Source organism: Aulonocara stuartgranti (genome assembly GCF_965226115.1).
Source record: "Aulonocara stuartgranti genome assembly, chromosome: 14".
NCBI lineage: Eukaryota > Metazoa > Chordata > Actinopteri > Cichliformes > Cichlidae > Aulonocara > Aulonocara stuartgranti.
This window is the reverse complement of record NC_138950.1, coordinates 17974441-17995454: the sequence shown is the minus strand read 5'-3', so window position 1 is coordinate 17995454 and position 21014 is coordinate 17974441. Positions and strand designations below refer to the sequence as shown.

Sequence of the window (21014 nt, the reverse complement as noted above, 5' to 3'; positions counted from 1 at the left end):
TAATCAATGGAGTCGCATTGATTTTCCTATGAGTCTGGCTACAACCTGAGTTAGCTCATTAAAAGCTGAGTCTGGAGAAAATGGATCTTTAAGATGTTGGAGCTAATGCCACAAGATGATTGACTGCAACATTAATTTCTTTAAACCTGATTCGTTTACTAACGCTTCTTCAAAATGCTGCAAGCTTTAAAATTGTGGTGAAAATAACATGGGTTTTTCTTTCTTTTCCATCTGAAAAGAAGTTAATGGGGCAGCTTCAGCATCACCAGTTGTGACTTCCATTCAAAAATAGATACATGCTTTCTTTTTTTGCCAACAGAGCTTTTCAAGCATCTAAACATGATGTATCTGAGGGTTTAAAAATAAAGTAAGGTTTAGAAACCAGAACATTTCTGTACTTCAGAGGAAAAAAGCCTGGCTTTATCTTTATCCTTTTATTTAAAAAAAACAAAACACTTTGCTAGACCCAAAGCAGCGATATCTAAAGGAGTCATTCTGTATTCATTTATTATTCTCTGACATTATTGTGGAAGAATTTTGGTGAACTCTTCTCTATAAAATTGACTAAGTTGATTGAGGTTTGCGGCCATTCTTTTATGCACAGCTATTTGTGTTCCTGTCGCAGCATTTCAGTTGACTTGAGGTCTGGACATTGGGCTATTGTAACACTTGTGTCCTTCCCCTTTTTGGCCAATTTGTCATAGGTTAACTGAGACCTGTCTGAAATGTTGCTCTTGGGGTTTTTGTAGTTTCTATGAGCATAGCTCCATGGTAGGGTGAATTTGATGGGAAGATCATGGCATCATATGAACAGATACCAGAATTCTCCAGAGTAGCAAACCTCCAAAACTGCTTCTTATGGAAGGATATACATGATTGTACAATTCAGGAAATCAGCAGTATAGACCTTTAATTAAACAAAACTGGTTTTATTCAGGGTTTATACTATGCAGTCAATGTTCATCTTAGATTGTAATGATGTTTACTAAAAAAAGCTCTGCTGACGCATGAGGAAGCTGCTGTATAAATTATGAACCAAGTAACAGACATAATGTTGATTCAAACGCTTCCTCTTTCAGTCTTTTTGCTGTCTTTCTTTCACTTTATTATTCTTTTTCTCCATTTCTGTCTCACACCCCTGACACACACTTATATACATCCATCATTATTGCCTTCCTTTTCAACTTGACACTTGTGAAGCACACAGCTATGTTGCATTTATAATTATCTATATGTTTAATGGCGAAGACTAAGAGACTGGGTGTATGGGTTAATTGTTGCATACTGTCTGCGTGAAAAAGAACTCTGAGCACCTGGACATAATACTGATTTATTTCTTGTTAAATATGTCAGACACTGGGCACACAAAGTTATGCTAACAAAGGCTTTGTATGGCATGCATTGGAGGTAATGCATATTTAAATATATCAGGGTTGCTCAGTCACGCTATGATTGCATAGATTGGACAAAAAAAAATACAATGGCTCTTCAGTTGCGGCAACAGTGTCTAACAACAAAACCAGAAGTGGCTTACACTGAAGAACTCGTGGGAGAGCAGAACCCGAGACTAATATCACATTAACCAGGACTCAGATGCATACATTATTCAGCTTCCTCCTTACACTGTGCTCGATATAACATACAAATGTAACAACAAAGATTGCCTTTTATACATACACAAAATAACATACACAAGTGGGATGGAAATAATCCCGTTACTTAACTCATGAGAGGAAGACTTTACTTGAAAAAGCTGCCATGCAAAATCCTATAATATCTCAATACACACTCACACACATACAATTGTACACATGTCTATCACATATAGCTTATTATTCATATTAAATTAGTAGTGGCAGTAGTGGCAGCTTTTCCTCCTTTGTAAGCAGTTAGTGCACAGTCTTCTTGTTCAGTCCGTCTGCGGCATCTCCAGGTTAGTTTCATCTGCTCCCAGACTCCATTACTCACCAACACATACAGCACTGGGTCCACCACAGCATTCAAACTGGACAGTGCAAGCGTACAGGAGAAGAAGAAGTGCATTTGTTCTTCAAACTTGCAGTAACTCCCATTGTGACTCTTATCAAAATTGTTATTATAAAATACTAGTGAGCGTATGAGCAAAAGAATATGATATGGAGCAAAGCAAACTGAGAAGATCCCAATGACTCCAAAGGAGAGAAGACGGACCTTCCTCTTAACCTGGGCGCTCAGGCCGGGACTTCGGCCCACAGTGGCTAACACCCTCCAGTAGCTCACTGCCAGCACTAGCAGGGGTAGCAGGAAGCCCAAGCCTACTCTGAGCAAGTTGAATAGAGCAATAGGCTTCTCCATGGGGTAGGTCTCATAACAACGGTCATTATTGTTGTTCTCATCATGGGCGTCTGTGAGATTATCATAGACCAGCATTATGATGTGTATCACCACCACTACCACATAAACTACGATACACTGCATCCAGGCGTAGCAAGAAGTTCGGTGTGTCTTGAAGCGGAGTGGGTAGCTGACCACCAGACAGCGGTCTACAGAGATACAGCAAAGCAGGTAGATGCTGATATACATATTAGAGTAGTAGACAAAGCCAGCTACACTGCAGGACCCAGAACCTAGCATCCAGCGGTGGTTAAACCGGTAATAATTTATCCAAAGGGGCATAGTGATGATGAAAAGGAAGTCAGAGATAGACAGGTTGAGCAGGAAGATTCCCAGGACATTTTTTTGCCTCACTTGTTGAATGATGGGGCCCAGGGTCAGTACATTGAAGATCAAACCAAAAACAAAGGCCAGTATGTAAACAGACACCAGCAAGTTACTGACAACACTCTCTCCAATGTTAACGCATGTTGAGTTGTTGCCTGTTTCTGGTTTAAAAGTGGAGTTCATGGTTCCTTTAGTTAGCTGTAACTCCCCTGGTTAAAAAAATCACCTGCAAGACAAAAATACATCATTAAATCCATGAAATTAAAATAAATACAGTAACAATTTGTATGGTAACACGACTTCACCGTAATACTTTAAAAACATATAATATAGCTTAGATATTTTGTATCCCCTATTCTATTTCATGGTTGACTGAGCTCAAGAGATAAAAAAAATAATTTGGTTGTCCTGATGTTTCTCAATGTGAGATAGTTTGATTCTGCACACTATATGGTGTTCAGGCATAGTGTCGATGGGAGTCCTCCGCTTCCTAGTATGGGTTTAGTCATGCTGCTTGATGATAACAGTTTGCACCCACAGTTTTAATAGAAAGTGAAATTGCCAAAAGTCCCTGCCTCAGCTGCACTGTATGGAGAACACATGTCATAAGGTAAGCTGTCGTTGTTGTGGAAACAGACAGCATTAAGGAACTGATACCTTTTAGATTAACTTGATGTAGAACCTTCTGCACTCGATCACCTGAGCACTCGATCAACATTACTTGTTGTTAATGCTACTTTTTATTAAATTATCTATAAATTGCTGCATTTATTCTCCTGCGTGGTCTAAGTTGCAGGCGAGGATCGCACAGAATGTACAGGCAAACTGATTATTTGCATTTTACAGTAATCACAGATTACAGGTTACTTTTTGTTTCTCAGCACAATAAGAGCCTTGCAGGCTCCCACAGAATTGCATTCTGGGGGACAAAAAAGTTGGCAGTCATATAGTGAGTTGGACCAGTTATTTCCAATTTAAAGATAAGATAAGATAACCTTTATTAGTCCCACACGTGGAAAATGTGACGTTACAAACAGATGCAGATGTGACGAAGGTAGTTGTTTACTGCAGCTTCAAGAATGAGTAATGTGAAACTCATGCACTCTATAAATGAATCAATTAATTCTCTCCCTGATTTGAACCATCACACCTGGTCCATCACAGAGCTCTGAGTGTAATTCACACCAGATACATCTTAAAGATTAGCGTAACCCAGCAGAGACAAGAATTTCAAAATGAATTTAATAATAATCCAGTAATACTTTCTGTTTCAAAAAGATAAAAGACAAAGAGCAGGTCAAATAATCTGCTGTGAGACTGATTTTGTTATTTTGACATGAACCTTTCCTCTTTGAAGAAGTCTTCTTTTCCATGAGAGTAAAGCTAGCAGTGCAGTTTCAGAGAGGATACGAAACTATTGTTCAGTTTTTTTCAAAAGAAAAATTAAACAATTAATTATTTTTTCACGTGTAAATGTGTTGTGTCTTTCCACTCACTCCACTTGATTATAACTGATTTATTTATAACATTTTATATAAAAGAAAAACGAGAAGCACATTAATTCATAAATGTGATCTAACAAAGGTAAAGGGAAAAAATTAACCATGTTTGCTGTTCATATGTCTTGTAATTGGGATGAAGTAAACATCTGTTGAGTAATTTAACATAAAATTGTTTGATAGTGTTAATTTGGAAAGCCAAAACTCTAGCGGGTCCACCAGACCCATGAACACTGGCTGAGTAACAAAAATACGAACACCACACAAGGGTTAAAAGGTGAGAGATTTGTGGTATAACGACAAGGTCAGTGGGCAAGGCATCTGAGAGAACCTCTGCGCTCTTTGTTGGGTATTCTTTGTAATACACTGATGAGTGAGGTTTTTTGGCCAAGCTAGCATAACTGCAAACAATCTGTTGTAGCTTACTGTGACTTGTAACATGTGAGCTGCATTTTATTTCCCATAATATGCATTATCACATAATCTCTTTTATTTATTTGCTTTATGTTTTATCCTTATAAATTTGTAAGTTGTTATGTTTGTTGTTGTTATTGCTTGTCTCTATTCTGCTGTGTACAGTGTCCTTGAGTGTTTTGAAAGGCACTTTCCTAAATAAAATGTATTGTTGTTGTTGTTTTTGTTGTTGTTATTATAATGGTAATGCTGGCTCACTAACTAGCTTGGTAGAGAAGAAGTATAATTCAATGCAAAGGCCATGAACAGATTCCAGTTCTTACTGAAGGCCATGTAAGCTACCTCCTGGGGGAAAAAAATAAAAGGCTCTATGACTGAAAATATAATTGAAATGATGATGGATCACATTTGCATTTCCTGCTCTTTCAGTTTTTTATGTCCAGAAAAGATAACAAAATATACCTATTTTGCAGACTAAGACAAGTAAGGGGTGCAAACAATGCCTTTTGAACGGCAGGAGGACTTTTTTGAAATACAGATTTTCTAGATTTAAAAAAAAAAAAATTATTTGGAGCACACATGTAGATGATCACATGACACTAATTGTCTTTCTTCATGTCAATATGTGATGTATGAAGTTGTCAACTTTGTTTGAAAAATTAGGTAGTGTCCATAAAAGTGCATAACTTAGCAAAACATTATTATTAACATTTAATAAAGTTAATTCTTTATGACGTTTATATATCCCATACATATTATCGTGCAGGCATAACGATCAGTTACATTACAGGCGTGTCGCATGAATTTTGTGCAGCACGTTGCAGGCTTAACAGAAAATGACTTACATCATAGGGCTTGCAACACATTAATGTGTATAAATGATAAATATTTTTATATGTTTTACTCAATTATACATCTCATCAAAGTACAAATAAATAGAGTTCACTAAACTTTCACTTTTTAAAGTCCAGTTGTTTTCAATGAAATCCTACACATTTCATATGGGACATGACCATCTCTTAACATAACAGACCTAATTGTTTTCTAGTAATGCACAGCTTTAGGCTTTTTGTCCCCCTGTTTTAATCTACTCTGTTTAATGTAAAAGTTAAAGAGTGACATGCTTAACTGTTACAGAAGGAGGCTATTCGCGCGTTCTTGTTAATGTTTTAAATTCTGACACATTCATAAATAATATGAAACCTAAAAATGGTTTGGAATATATAGTCATAATTGACGACTAATGCATTAAAAATACAAAAGATGCTGCACAGTTAAAACAGTTTAGTGGTTTATTCGGGGTAAATTTGGATTTCCTACAGCATGGCCATGTTTTGACTACAGACGCTAACAGTGCGGTTAAACAGACATGTTAAGATGCTGACTGAGAAGGATATTTCTGGGCAGACCGAGCATGAGTTCAGCTTGGTTCAAAAATAATTCAACGAAACTATGACAGGCTAACTAAGGCCAGAACCTGATTGTACAAAAGAACTCACACATGAATACTACATAATTAGGAATGTTGTTTCAGAGGAACTGTTACAAAGTTCAACTGGTTGTGTTATGGTTTTCCTTTCAGACTGTTTATAGGCTTTCTATTGGTCTGTGAAACTGTGTCATCAGCCTTGAACATTTTTTAAAATTTTAGTTTATCACAACAGAATTTTTTGAAAATGTCCTCTGGTTTCAGTTAATAACCGAAGTATTTATTCATATTTACACCATCAGTACAATCTTATACACCCATTCATTGTGACGATTAAGGGGTTAATGTTTAGTTTGTGTTCCACTGGAAAAAAAATCCACATTAATTATTTTACCAGGTAATGGGAACCAATGGTTAACACACTCTTCTTAATGTAGACCACAAGACTAAAATATTTTTGTACAGATATTTTATTCTTTCCATTTGCTGTATAAAATTTAAGCATTAGGAGATCAAACTTTGCTCGTTATTTCTGTGGCTTTTGCTGATATTTGTTTCCTCTCTTTGTTTTGTTCCCTCTCTCTCTTCCAGGCTTGACCCTGGTGTGTTTATAGGCTCAGGAAGCATCTAATGCTATTAACGTCCAGAAAACTCAATAATAGAGAAGCCATTTGGAGACAGATCGTCTTCAGAGAACGATAATGTGTGTCTGCACGTGTCTGTGTGCAGGTGTGTTTGAAATGGGTTTGATTTAATGGATTATTCATAAAATTAAAAAAAAAAAAAATGGGAGACTTATCATGACTGCATTATAGGAAAGTTTTCCTCATAAATCAAAACTTTTCTAAAATATTTCAGTTGTTAGTCACCACTTAGGATACTATGACTAATGACAAACAGGTATTCCCCTATTACAAAGATAGAGTTTACCTCTAATGCCTGTAATGGTTCATTTGTCCTGTTCAGGTCCTTCTTAACCCTAGAACACTATCGCTATAAATAGTAACACGATCACTAATGCCGGGTGATTTTTACCCGATATAATATAACCAATGAAAAGTAATCAAATATATCAAAATATGACAACACATGACAAATTAGAGTGGTCTTCTTTTACTTTTAACTGTGCCATGTCTAACAAAATGAAAAATAGAACTCCTAAAACAAAATAATGACTCTGGAAAGCTGGTCTTTGGTCCACCCATTCCTGGGACATTTGAGACTTCCCTGGTGAAGGCACAGGCTCCTCGACACGCAAACAGCTGCAGGAGGGAGAAATCATGTAAATGTATTTTCTCGGGTGTAAATCACCCAGCGATAGTGTTCTAGGGTTAAAAACAATATTTTTTTTCTTTTTTCCTCTTGCATACATCTTTTTTGTTCTTTTGCTGTCTCTATCAGTACATTTCAAATCCAAACAAACGACTACTTTGCACAGCTGGCCAGGGCTTGATTCACTCGTTTTTTCCATCTGAGCCAACTATGTGTTTGTTAGCATTATGTGCTGAAGTAAATCTGGTTGTCATTATGAATTGTTAAGAGAGCAGCATTTTAGCCTTATCTCTAAAGAGGGGGGATGTGGTGATTGCCAGATGCCCCCCTTTTAAAACAAAAAGAAGAAATATGCGTTTTAACTTGCCTCCCTCATACCAAAGTGGTGTTTCAAAGGTAAAGCAGTCCACAGTTTCTTCTTCCAGAGCAGTTTTCTGTTGCCCTCTCCAGCGTGCTGTGGTGACCACCGCTGGGAGAATCACAGAAAACATTCAACCCTCCAGAGAATCAACATTTCAAACCTAATTATTTTTGCAGTGGTTACTCACATCACCTCAAGCATTCCATCTTTCCCTTGACAACAGTCCACTGGGTACAAAAAGAAGCCCAGCATATGAAGTGCGGTTTCAAAATAAATTACTACATTTAAGAACTTGGCAAACATAATAAAAGTTACCTTTGAACTTGTCCTTTTCTAGGGCAGTTTATAAAAAGTTTTACATAAATTCCCTCATCTGGTTTCCAGAACTCCAGTCAGTAATGAATGACCTCACCTGTTGTTTGTTGATAGAAAGTTGTATCTTGTAGAAAGCTGTCCAGTGGGTGAAGAGTGTTAGACGCATTCCAGACCTGCTTCAGGTTCAGCAGAGTTCAGTCCAGGAAGATCAGAAAAAAAGCTTCAGAAGAGACTTTTCAGAGCTGCTGACATGCAGCCAAGCCACTGCAGTTCCTCATAATCTCAAATGAACCAGATCATTAACAGCCAGTTCAATAGCTACAGATGCAAGAGGTTGTTTTTCTCTGTACTGTGTAGTTTGCTCTCGTTGCTAGTTCCCGTTGACAGCCACAACTGAAATGTCAGTAAGAAGTGTGGAAGGGCGAAGTACAGAAAGGGGAAGACACACGTAGGAGGAGGGAGGTTTGCTTCTGCACACGTGCGTGCAGGAAGTGTTCAGGGCTGGGCAAAAATTAAACGGTTATAGAAAAGATATGAATCATGCGTTAATGCTCTTATGAGACCAGAAAAAAGTCCCCTCCTCCTCCTCTCCGATTTAAGGGAAATTTGTAACTTATGGGTCGGGAGCTGCATAGCTCCTGTCTTCCCCTTTTACATCACAGTGAGTGTTTAAATAGCATCATTGTAGTTGTAGTTCTTAATGAGTGGGTCATTCACTCCTTTTTTTGGTCTAAATGTCTTTTTCAGTTTGGCTGATCACTTTCAGTCTGGTTCAGTACGAGAAAACCAAAATGTGTCAATCACGTCACTGTAAAACACGAAGAAGATAAAGAACGTTGCTCTGTCTCAGATGATGTGAACACTGGGTATTCACATGTTTATAAATGGAGTCTGTGACGAAACCTTGAGGTTGCTCTGGTTATGCGTTGAGTGACCATCAGTGTACAGATGTGAATGTTGATGGCAAGAACACATTCCTTACATGACGTTAAGAAAAAGGAAAGGAAAGTAGACGATTATTGAAACGGAAACGATAAATGTATGGAAATAAAATACTCAAAAGGGGAATTTCCAGATACTCTGATTTTCCACCACCTGAAGCATTGTTTCTTCTTTCCTTTGTAATGCTTTGATGTCACACACATGTTCAATAAGTTCAGCTTTTTGTCACTGCATTTCAGCAGAATATGAGTAAGAATGAGTAATTTTCTTTTTATTGGTATTCTTTCTTTTAATTTTTTTCTTCTCTAATAAACAAATGATTAAATAACATTACATGAATGTGTACATTTTCCTGTTGAATTCAGGCTTTTATTGTCTGTCATTTCTAACAGATCCAGCTTTTTGTCTGTAATGTAGTCTTACAGAGCTTACATCACTTAGCAACCACATTAATTGTGTCTAAATACTATTTAAGGCCATGTTGGTGATGTATTATTTTACCTACCTATGCTACTAACCTATTTTTTCTTAAACTCAAATACAGAACAAGTTTATCTGTCACTTCTGCTGTGGCTTTTACACTTTTTTAACGACTACCTCAAGGTGCCAATAATGTGATGCCAAAAAGTTTAAGTGCTGAGAATATTTTTTAAAAGTTGTGCATGTGGATATTAAATTTGTCAACTTCCCTTTTTCATTCCTTAGTATGACACTGATATATGGAAAATTCTTTGCTATTTTGGCAAAAGAGAACAAGACAAGGCAGTGGGCATATGTTTGGTGCATTTCAGTTTCTTGTAACTGTTTCCTCACATGATAGTGTGCTTCACCTCTATCACCTTAAAATAAATCATTTTGTTGGTTTACCTGCCTGTTTTTTGGTAACAAGCATCCAACTTGCGGTCACATGAAGCAGAGTCAGAGGGCACTAATGAGACAGAGCAGTAGGCATACAGTGAATTTTGCCATCATAAATTTTCCATAAAAACTATTTAAAAGATTATTTATGGAAATGTCATTTTAGAAAAACAGTCTTGTATGTAATATAAATACAGATATTGACATTTTATGATAATGGTAGGATTGCAAGTATTTCACACCTCCCAGTGGTTTTTAAGCTTAGGGTTTAGCTTTTGTTGCATCACACAGTGGTGTGATATAGAAAGAGATTTAGTACCTTTTTGGTCATGCATCTACATGACAACCGGAAATGCGCTGCAATTTTCTGTAATTTTGCAAATTGCTCTACACAGTTGATCTATTGCCTTTCAAAATGCATTACGCCTAAGTGCAGGGGCAAACTCAGCAGCTGGTATAGCCGTTTAATGTACTTGATGGCCAAGCTGGAGGTCATCGGTTGTGCAGTCATACCAAGTGGAGGAAAGTGCAATCAGAATTTGTGATCATGTTACACAATCACAAACAAAACATTTCCAGAGCTAATGATGGTTTGTGGGCTTTGTGTTCAGTGTTTACACAGATCGTTATCTCGAGAAGCATGAAATAACAAGAAAGTGGAAATGACTGAAAACTCTGGAGTTCAGTTCTTATTTTGATTGGGTAGCATTATCTCGAAATTCCGCATGCGTGCACTACTTTCTTTTGTATTTCATGAAAAGCTGATGTGTTTTCCAGATGAGGTGCAGCTATAAACTGAGAGTGCAAATTGCAATTGTTCTAGGAGTAGTTGCAGTTCAAATAAGATGACACTCTCTGAGTTATGAACACTCCTGGTAACCTTTTGAGCACACAGCCAATTGCCTCTTGTGGAAAAACAGCACTTTCTCCCACAGACTTCATTAATACAGATAACTTCTGAACAAGCCTGAGAGAAAATGGAATTGCACCCACTGGCTAAAATCAATTGGCATGCATGTGCATGCACCCCAAGCAGAGCTGCAGAACAAAACAGACTCCACTAAAGCTGACAAGAAATGAGCACTGGGAGGTCTCAGAGGTTTAGATGACAAAACGTGCTATGGAAATAAGTAATCAGTAGCTCTTTCCGTATGGAAGCGACACTAATATAATACAAGTTCAAAGATCACATTACACTTCTGAGTACGTTAATAAAGTATCAAGTTGCGATTATTGTTAATATATTTCTTAGTTTAAAAAAAACAAAATCAAAAAGAACTATGTGGTGAGGCGTGGTCGGCGGTGCCAGGCGGAAGCACCGGCACGGCATCCGCAATCACGCCCACCGTGTTTAAAAACACGGGGAAGCAGGGGTAGAGAAGAGTTGTGGTGTGATGAGTGTGTATTTAAAATGGCTTCTTTATTACGCCACTCTCTGGACCCTCCGCGTCTCTATCGCACCACAAACTAATTCTCAAGAAAACTGTCTGTGGTAAAGACAAAAGAGCACACTAATGAGAACAAGATTACACGTTAATTCACAACCAAAACATGGACAGACAATTTTGTGTTATATTAATCTACAGCAGAAAAAAAAAACCCTGAATGTACTGTTTACAACAGTCACATACCCTCATTGAGCTTATTAGGTACATTTTCTAGCACTGCACTGGCCTCCCTTTTGCCTTCAAAGCCCCCATAAAAGATTTAACACGGTGCTAGAATTTTTCCTCCGAAATTCCGAGCCATACAGACATGATAGCATCAAACAATGATGTGAATCTCCTGTTCCACCGCATTCCAAAGATGCTCTGCTGGATGCAAATCTGGTGATTGTAGAGGCTATTTGAGTACAGAGAACCCATCATGAGAACCCAGTTTGAGATTATTTGAGTTTTATGACAGTATGTTATCCTGCTGGAGGCAGCCATCAGTTGGTGGGAAATATACATTCCTAAATGATACACTGTGGTCATATATGAATAAGCATGGTGGACAATAGCACTCAGGTAGTTTAAAAAAAATGTGAATTTGGTACTGAGGGACCTAAAGTGAGCAAAGAAAATATCCTCACCACCACCAGCAATCTGACCAATTTATAAAAGGAGGGCTGGATCCATGCTTTCATGCCATTTATACCCAATTCTGACCCTACCATTTGAATGTTGCTGCAGAAAGTCTCATAAGCAGGCACATTTTCCAATCTTATATTATTCAGTTTTGGTAAGAAGTGTGAATTGTAGCATCAGTTTACTGTTCTTAGCTAATAGGAGTGGTACTCTGTGTGGTCTTCTGTTTAAGTTTTAAGTTTCATAAGGTGCATTTAAGGTGCATGTCAGATTCTGTTCGGCATACCTTTTCTACAACGAGCAGTCATATGAGTTACTGTATTGACAATGCTCCTGTGACGTCAACAAGCTATTTTCACGCAGAGAACTGACACTCACTGAATATGTTCTCGCTTTCAGACCAGCAACTATGTCACATTCTTTCCCATTTTTATGTTCCTTTTGACAGGTTGTCCTATGGGCCAAAATGCACTGGATTGCTGCCATCTGATTATTAACTCTGTTAAATAATAAGCCAATCAATTATTCCTCTGTGTGTGTGTGTGTGTGTGTGTGTGTGTGTGTGTGTGTGTGTGTGTGTGTGTGTGTGTGTGTGTAGACTGCTAAACCTAGTGCTTGCAGGTGAAAAGAACACTTTCATTTAAGAAGCACAAGGTCATTAATCTGGATGCCCGACTGCTTTTTTGCTTTCAGTGGAAACGTTGAGTGAAAACAGAAATATTTTTAAGCTGTCTTCCACCTACTCTAACAAACTAGACTGATATTGCTTGTCGCAGATAAAACTCAATAGAAATGTAATTTCTGGTGCCAGGTACGTCTCTCTGGAGGTTTGGGCCTGTCTCTTTTGCTTACTAAGTGGAGGGCTCTACATGACAGTGCAAAAACAATGGGCTGGAAGATTGAAGCTGATGAGATAGAACGAAAGTTACTGACACTTGAAAGAAATAAAAGGAGGGGAGGAAAAAGGAAGAGTCTATCATCTGGCATTGTTTGAGAATGACGACGGGTGTAGGGTAGGAGCAACAAGGGTGCACTTCTACCAGTATAACTGAGTGAAGAGTACTCATTTCACAATGGGAAAAAATTCAGCGTCTTTGCCTCCATTGCCACAGGGTCCTCTTGAGTGCCACTCAGACTGTGGGGTGTTTAAAAACACCAAAAAAAAAACCAAAAAAAAAAAACCCACTGTCTGTGCTTTGAGAGCTGGGAGTACTTTTTTGTGTGTCTCTGGTTCCAATTCCATCATAATTCTTTAGTCCATGTTGCCTACGTCTGTACCAAAGTACCCAGCAGCATATTTGGAGGGGAAAAAATCTCCTCTTCTTTTGAGAGTAAAAGAAATAACAGCCTGTCAGCCTGTGAGTAGAAAACTAGTGGTGCAGAACAAGTCATCCTTATTCTTTTGTTATGCTTTAAATGAAGCACGTCTTTTTCCATAGACAATCTAAGGCACAGTAATGGCCCTTGTTTTATAAATATATTTATAGGGAAAAAGCAAATAATCTGTATATGGCTGACAAATATTTTAGGACTAAATCCGTATCTGCTCAGGCCTGTGTGCAATTTCTCAGGAAGCAGGTGAAAATGAGCAGGTTCCAGTTAAGCATGCACGGACGTCACGTTAAATAAAACTTCCAAGACAAATACAATGCTGTAGGAGGTTTGTATTATCTAAAAGCCAGGATCATCCTTCAAACAAGTTATACACAGTCTACACATATTTGACAGCTATATAAGCTTCAGGTTATACATTCATAAAACAGTAACTACAGTATGTTCAATGATGAATCTAGATAATGCTACTTCACAGAAACATGTAACACATCGACATGAAAGGTAGTCAATACTTGTACAAGATAAGTTGTCCAAACTAGTTTAGTGACCCACACTGTCCACCCATACACTTACATCACAGGGGAATGTCTGCTTTTGCTGAAAGATGCGTTCATTTATCTGCTCATTATTAACGGTACAAATCATTTCAGTGACCTGCTTGACCTCAGATGGCTCACAACGAATGATAACACAATAAAAAGCAATTTTCAGCAGCAGCTACAGAGAGCTGTCACCGATATACGAAATCTCACGACTGAAAATTGTCCGGTGAGTGGAAGTATTACACTGCCCGCACGCTAGTTCATTTAAACTCATAATGGCATCTTTAATTACATATAATTTTCTAAAAGGCCATTGTGGCCACAAACCTGCAGTAATTACTGGAGGATTTGCTGTCGCCAGATCGATACCTTTGGTTTTCACTATAGAACACGAATTTATGGGAATGCATTTGTGAATATAGATGGCTTCTCTCAGTGGACTCACTTCAGTAATTACCAGCACAGAGGAAGTCTTTTGTTGCTGTAAAGAGCTCCATCACTGAAAAGAGATTGAACTGAATTTTCTGTAATTCCAGTCAGTCCCATTAAAATAATATATTAAAGAAAAAAAAGAAGCATCGCGTTGCTTTTAATTTCGTAACGTTTCGGCTGGGTTTTACTACTGTTTGTATAGCAAAATGTTTGATTCTTTGATTCTTATCTGCACCTGTGGTAAAATGCCATTTCCTTGTTTGCTCTGATGCACACTACACTGACAGGGGGAAAGAACATGCTGTTTTTCATTCCTCTGACAAATTCGGATTTACGGTTCACTCCGCACCTTTTATCTGTAAAGGCACCCTGAACAGATGAACAGGGAATGTGAAATAGAGTTGAGCAGTCTTTATCATAAAAGAAATTCAACAATTCAAAAGATGAAAGAGGACCAAGACAAGCAGAGTAAATGCTTTAAAGGTTTTCTTCGGGCTGGAGGAGAGAAATTGGATTTATAGCTGTAAAACCGAGTGCTCTCACGCAGCTCTAATCAGTCAGACACTTTATTTTATAAAAACCACATGATTCTTTGCAAGTGTGTCTTTTTAGAGTACAAGGCCACCATCCCCTTCTCCTTCTCCCCGCTTCTTTCATCCTTCCTAAATGAGCGTGAGTCCTCCACCTCTCTGTGGTCAGAGTATGCTGACCCTCTCTGTGAGACCTTGCATATCTGCATCCTCCCCGCCGTCCTCGTCATCGGAAGCCTGCGCCAGAGGAGGCGGCACAAAGTGAGCAGGGTATGGCAGAGTGTGTTCACGGGCATACATTTGCCAGCGGCTGTCATCGCTCTCGTGGGTAATGTAACGTTCCCCAAGCTTAGTCTCCAGTTCCCGCAGGTCGAGCCACGTCTGATAGTCCTGGGAAATGACAAACAGGAATAAACACGGTGATGAAATCTGAGTGTCGGGAATCGCAAAGATTTGATCGATACATGTGCCAATGCATTTGTTTGCGGGGGCACATGTGCATGTGTGTACATAAGAACTAGAATGACACTGAAATGATCAATTATGCTTCAACCCACTCGTGGCTACCGTGACAATGAATATTAATTAATCCGGTGACATTCTGGCAACAAAAAAAACAACAGCAATAGCAGCCTGCTTTTCCACCGCTAAACATTTTGTTTTGAAGCAGGCATTTAAGAGCTGTGCAGTCAAAGAAAACACAATTTCTTTAACTAATCCCCTTTCTGTTATGTTTTCAATAAAGTTAAAAACCTCCGGCCTTGAGCTGACATTTCAACGCTCGGATTTGTGTGCATAGACCTCGGCTTTATTGTTGCAATTTTCTTTAAAAGCAACAAATTTTATTGAAGCAATTTTAAGGACTTAAATTGCTGCTCAGAAACTACAGTTACTAGCATTTACCACAGAAAAGGGGGCTTTTTCTTGTATGTTTAATAGCAAATAATAACGGATAAAAAAAAAAAATTGTAGGAACGATAGAGTGGAACATTCATTCTAATGTGTGCCTGTGAGCAGTTCATTAATATAGTACCTGTAAGTATGCGTGGCTGAGACTTTTATCTACACTGTAGCGTTTCCTCATCTTAACTTGCAGCAGGTTGTTGATCAGGTCAATAGCTGGAAACACAAACACATGTTTTTCAATAAAAATCAAACCACCTCTCACTCACACACACGCAAGCACACAGAAACCATCAGAGTTGTCATCTCTTTATCATACCTTATTTGTCTAGACACTAAACCCGACTTTAGTTGTGGTAAAACTGAAGTACAACTTATCACAGATCAGATTGGTTGCATTCTGAAAACAACATTCAGTACTAGTCACTCTTTGCTGCCCTTTCTCATATGCACTCATACGTTTTATTTTTTTCTCCACTACTAGGCAAAGGTGATGTTAAATAACAATTTTATATATTGATTACAAAAACCAATCCAATAGCTTTTGCAGGTATTGTAAGTGTACATCAACGTCCATCTCACGGTTGTGTTTAACAGGAGAAATCTCCTCTAGCTGATTCCCTCTCTGAGATTACCATCACTGGAGATCTGCTTCCAGGGATTAGGAGGATACATAAAGGCTGCGTTGTGGATCTGGTCATTGATATCTTCATCTTCATTGAATGGGAATGTCCCGCTGAGGCTGACGTACATAATGACGCCGACTGACCACATGTCTAGTGAGCGGTTATAGCCCTGGTTTAACAGAACTTCTGGAGCCAGATAGGCAGGTGTGCCAACCACTGAACGGCGGAATGACTTCTCTCCAATGATACGGGCAAAGCCAAAATCACACAACTTCACCTGAGAGAAGAAAACAGTCAAGAACAGAGACACATGACTGCGAGGCATCTGGTAAAATAACAAAATGGCAGGAAATGTATATGAGCAAGTGCAGAAACCACATGTGTTGCAAATGAGCTGGTTGGGCAAGTGCGTGTGTGCGTGTTCCTGTCTAGCTATCTTTGTGAGAAAATCTGCATTCTACTATACCTGTGAGAACCAAAAGTCATTTGTGAGGACACAAAAACCGGTCCTCACAAGTTTGAAGCCTTTTTGAGGCTCAAAATGTAGTTTTAGTGTCAGGGTTACAATCAGGTTATGGTTAGGTATAGGGTAAGGGTTAGGCATTCATTTTTAATGGTTAGGGTTAGGGTAAGGGGCTAGGGAAACCATTATGTCAATGAAGGTCCTCACTAAGATAGCTGAACGGTTATGAGAAAGAATGTTAAGAGAAAGAAACAGAAACAGGACTCATGTAACCAAAACGCCATTAGCAAGTGTCTGTTACTTTCCTCAGCTCAGATTTGGGAAATCTGTGTGTGTGTGTGTGTGTGTGTGTGTGTGTGTGTGTGTGTGTGTGTGTGTGTTTTTACCTGTGGGGAGGGATCGGCAGAGGCAAGTAGCACATTTTCAGGTTTTAGGTCACAGTGAACAATGTTCTTAAAGTGCAGGTGCCTCAGAGCTGCAAGAATCTGCATGCACACCGACGTCATGTGCATACCCAAAACCACGGGAGCAAGATGATCCGAAACAAAATCAAACACAGCAAAGCTTCGTTTTAGAATATGCAGAAATGTAAGGTTCAGTAAATGTTCATCATGACAGCAGAGGAAGCATGCAGCGAAACACTGCAGCATCAGAATGCCATTTTAGTCTTGTGGGTCTCTACTACCCACTCTCTACCGCTATGGGACTTATTTGAAAATGCATACACACCTGCGTGATGAGGAACTTTGTGAGCCTCTCGGGCAATCTGCCTTTTTCGCTGGAGAGAATCATCTCCAGCATGTCACCGTGTAGTTTCTCCATGACCACAAACACTTTCTCTGGGGTTTCAAACATACACTCCAGGTTTACAATGCCCAGATGACGTAAACTCTGAGAGAAACAACAGAAGGGTGAGGGGAGTGTGGGGAGAAGGCGGACGATAAGAAAAAATATGTTGTGTGTAAAAAGATGAAATACCAGAAATAAACTGTGATAGAGTGTGAATCTAAGAAGCAAATATAAATTGGGCAATACAGGAAGAACATCACAGGAGGGGATAAACAGAAAGGACCAGACCGTGACAACCAGACAGTAAACCACAGGAGAAGGAAGCAGAGAACAGAAAATTTATAAACTCTGTTTTGGCAAACAATATAAGTATTCCGCAGAAGTCACACATATGACATATGTTCCATAAATAATAATGACTGCATAACTGCATTTGTGTAAAATGCCGAGCTGCAGGGGGAAGTTCAGACTGACTAGTGCACCACTACCTCCATCTGCTGGGGAAAAAAGTCTGCCGCCCAAGAAGGTGAAATCAAACATACGTTGTTATTTTTCAAAAATATATATTTTAAACAGACGTTGTTAATGTGAAGTCTTTCCCTGTCACATATTTGGCATGAATGAAAATGTTAAATGGTTTTATACAGTCGTGTCATTTAGTTGAATTCTATATGCAAACTTTCATTTTTGCTCGTTTCAGAAGTTGCAATCACATAAGGAAAGGAGAAACAGTACTACTTATTTAAATACTGTCAATGACTGCGAGGTAAAATAATTAGAAATTAATCATTTAAATAAGCAAAACTGAGCTTTTTTAATAGTGTAGATTAAAATCTGGTTATTGTGATACTACAAAGCACAGATTACTATTACATTATTACTGTCTCACTGTGTTTAATGGTAGTTTTTAATATTACAAATGGTTTTTTACTTTCTTTCAGGCATAATGAGCTTGGAAAGAAAGCATTTGGATTAAGTTTTGTGGAGACTTGTCACATTTCATCCAAAATGCTTCTTTAGTTCTAAAACCAAACGGTGGAGAGTCCCAGGTATTTAAACCCTAGTGGGGGTCGTCTCTTAAGAGTCTTTGACCCACTTTTAATCGTGTGAGTCATCACATTAGCCAAGGTGTAAAAAAAGATAAAGTAAAAAAGGCATGGGTCATTTCCACCAGATGTTTCAGGTAAAACCACAGTATCACGTGACCTGTTGAGATCACCTAACGCAGGTTGTGAGTGCGGGCTGAGGTGCTTGGGAAAGAATGTCAAGACTGTATTTTAGGTGGCTGACTGTGACCTCAATAGGACATATGACCTCTTGGCAAGGTCTCACAGTGGGTTTACCCGAAACCTCTGCTAGCAATGACCTCTGCCTTTTTTTCCACACCTTGGCTCATTTAATGACTCACATGATTAATAATGGTTTTAGCACAAAATGCTTCTTGGATGAGAAGTGCAGTCGCTTTCTTTTCAAGCTTCTTAGACGACCATGATCTGAACGATTAAGAACCTGCACAGACACTTTTAGACGTAATCATTAACATAATTTCTTCTGAGAGAAAGTCCAGTGAAATGCGTGCGTTTACCTGGAGGATGGCCACCTCATTCCTCAGTTGGCTCTCTTGCTTGGTTGGAAAACGAAGCTTGTCGATGACTTTGACGGCCACGTCTCTCCCCGTCTTCCTGTGCTTTCCTGAAGGGAGTTTGTGCAAGTAACAGATTGTTTACATTGTTACGTTTCGGTGTGTCAGTGTTTTGTTTTTTGCATGACTTATGTATTTCCTGCTTTACTTTGAAAGTCTGTGTTATCTTAGTGTGTTCAGTTTACATTTTCCCTGTCTCGTCAGTTCTAATTTGCCCCAGCTGTGTTTCCCTCCTGTGGTCCATTTCCTGATTGCTCCCTCTATGTATTTAAACCCTGTGTTTCAGTGTGTCATGGTCGCGATCTTCCCCCCGTTGTAAGTAGTTTGACGTCTTGTGTTTGGTGATGTAAATAAATGTGGTATCTTGCTTTAAATCTCGTTTTGGGATTATTTTTGTGGAAACCCGTATTAGTTTTTTCTCGTGTGTTTTTGCCTTATTTTTATTTTCCTGCGTTGCACCCCGGTTGCCTAGGCCGGGGTGTAACATATGGGGGCTCGTCCGGGATCGCTGGAGGGTCCGAAGGAGGGACAGCTTCGGCCTTCTGTCTTCGCTGGAGGGTCCGAGGACCGCTCCAGCCTTCATCCGCCTTCGCTGGAGGATCCGAGGGACCGCTCCAGCCTTCTGCAGCTGGTGGGCTGCGTGTCCGTGTGTGCAGCTGGTGAGCTGCTCGTCTGTCTTCGCTGGAGGATCCGAGGGACCGCTCCAGCCTTCATCCGCCTTCGCTGGAGGATCCGAGGGACCGCTCCAGCCTTCGTCGTCTGCTGGAGGGTCAGTGGGACCGCTCCAGCCTCCATCAGCTTCGTCTGCCTTCGTCTTCAGCCTTCGTTTGTCTGAATCAAACTTTTCACTTGGGGTTACATGTTTGATTTTTGGGTAGGGGGAAATGTTACGTTTCGGTGTGTCAGTGTTTTGTTTTTTGGCGTGACTGTTATGTGTTTCCTGTTTACTTTGAAAGTCTGTGTTATCTTAGTGTTTTCAGTTTACGTTTCCCTGTCTCGTCAGGTCTAATTTGCCCCAGCTGTGTTTCCCTCCTGTTGTCCATTTTCCTGATTGCTCCCTCTATGTATTTAAACCCTGTGTTTCAGTGTGTCATGGTCGCGATCTCCCCCGTGTTGTAAATAGTTTGGTGTTTTGTTGTAAATAGCTGTAAATAGATTTGTCGATACTTTCGTTTTGGGATTTTGGTGGTGAGCTTTAGTGGGGTTTTTTTGTGTGTTTTTTTTTTTTCTTTATTTTTACTTTTTTTCGTGTTGCACTCCGGTTGCCTAGGCCGGGGTGTAACAACATTGTGACAGTAAACTGAATATACATACATATATACTCCATGCACATCATTGTGGCAATTTGTTGCCGTGTTTGGTTATCGCCAAACATGGTGCTGAGTATTATGGCCAAACATCTTCTCTTTGGCTTTGTCCGTCTAATGGACATTGTTCCAGATTTCTTGTGGTTTGCTTAGATGCAACTTTGCAAACCTAAGCGGCGGTGCTTTGTTCTTTTTTTATACAGTTTTACCCTGGCATCCCTTCCTAGCACATCATACTTGTTCAGTCTTTTCTAACTATATTGACATGAACAATTAAAATGCTAACTTGTGATACATATACATCTATCTCTACACACCCAGATTTTTATTCCATTTTCTAACACTTACTCTGGACTAATGCTGGCATGAGAAACATCACTTGTGAAAACTGACTAAAACACTCCTTAAAACCTGTAAACAGCCTATTATGTGTCAAATCAGGTCAACTCTAAAAACACATTTTAGCACAGTGCATGATACACAGAGGTTGTGAAATACAATCTTGCTTCTTGTTAGCTTCAAACTTTAGACACCACTGCTTTCAGCAAAGCACTTTAACCATCAAATCAATGGACTGATCAATTCC

The 21014-nt window shown here is 39.2% G+C and overlaps 2 protein-coding genes across 7 annotated transcripts in view; both read right to left on the bottom strand.

Moving 5' to 3' along the window:
- Nucleotides 1-1314: 1314 nt before the first annotated feature.
- Nucleotides 1315-8481, bottom strand: gpr184 (G protein-coupled receptor 184). Of its 4 annotated transcripts, none has more exons than XM_082503023.1 (4): nucleotides 8088-8481; nucleotides 7863-7902; nucleotides 7682-7783; nucleotides 1315-2926 (listed from the first exon to the last, which is right to left on the bottom strand). In XM_082503023.1, the coding sequence occupies exon 4, from the start codon at nucleotides 2881-2883 to the stop codon at nucleotides 1837-1839; it is 1047 nt and encodes a 348-aa protein (XP_082359149.1). In that variant the 5' UTR covers nucleotides 2884-2926; nucleotides 7682-7783; nucleotides 7863-7902; nucleotides 8088-8481; the 3' UTR covers nucleotides 1315-1836. The 4 variants fall into 4 exon arrangements, with proteins under 4 accessions (XP_082359149.1, XP_082359151.1, XP_082359150.1 ...); XM_082503025.1 differs by lacking the exon at nucleotides 8088-8481 and adding an exon at nucleotides 7991-8066; XM_082503024.1 differs by lacking the exon at nucleotides 8088-8481 and adding an exon at nucleotides 7991-8070 and having other exon boundaries at nucleotides 7682-7902.
- Nucleotides 8482-13508: 5027 nt separating this feature from the next.
- Nucleotides 13509-21014, bottom strand: part of prkd2 (protein kinase D2) — a 32300-nt gene continuing 24794 nt past the window's right edge. For all 3 annotated transcript variants that reach the window (XM_082502575.1, XM_082502573.1, XM_082502574.1), the window contains 6 exons: nucleotides 19065-19171; nucleotides 17420-17581; nucleotides 17077-17175; nucleotides 16237-16504; nucleotides 15732-15817; nucleotides 13509-15088 (listed from right to left, as the gene is read on the bottom strand). In XM_082502575.1, the coding sequence (XP_082358701.1) occupies nucleotides 14864-15088; nucleotides 15732-15817; nucleotides 16237-16504; nucleotides 17077-17175; nucleotides 17420-17581; nucleotides 19065-19171 (947 nt within the window). In that variant the 3' untranslated portion in view covers nucleotides 13509-14863. The remainder of the gene's footprint in view (nucleotides 15089-15731; nucleotides 15818-16236; nucleotides 16505-17076; nucleotides 17176-17419; nucleotides 17582-19064; nucleotides 19172-21014) is intronic.

Excerpts from the sequence above, each read along its gene's own strand:
- gpr184 (XM_082503023.1), bottom strand. The coding sequence starts at position 2,883 with ATGAACTCCACTTTTAAACCAGAAACAGGCAACAACTCAACATGCGTT.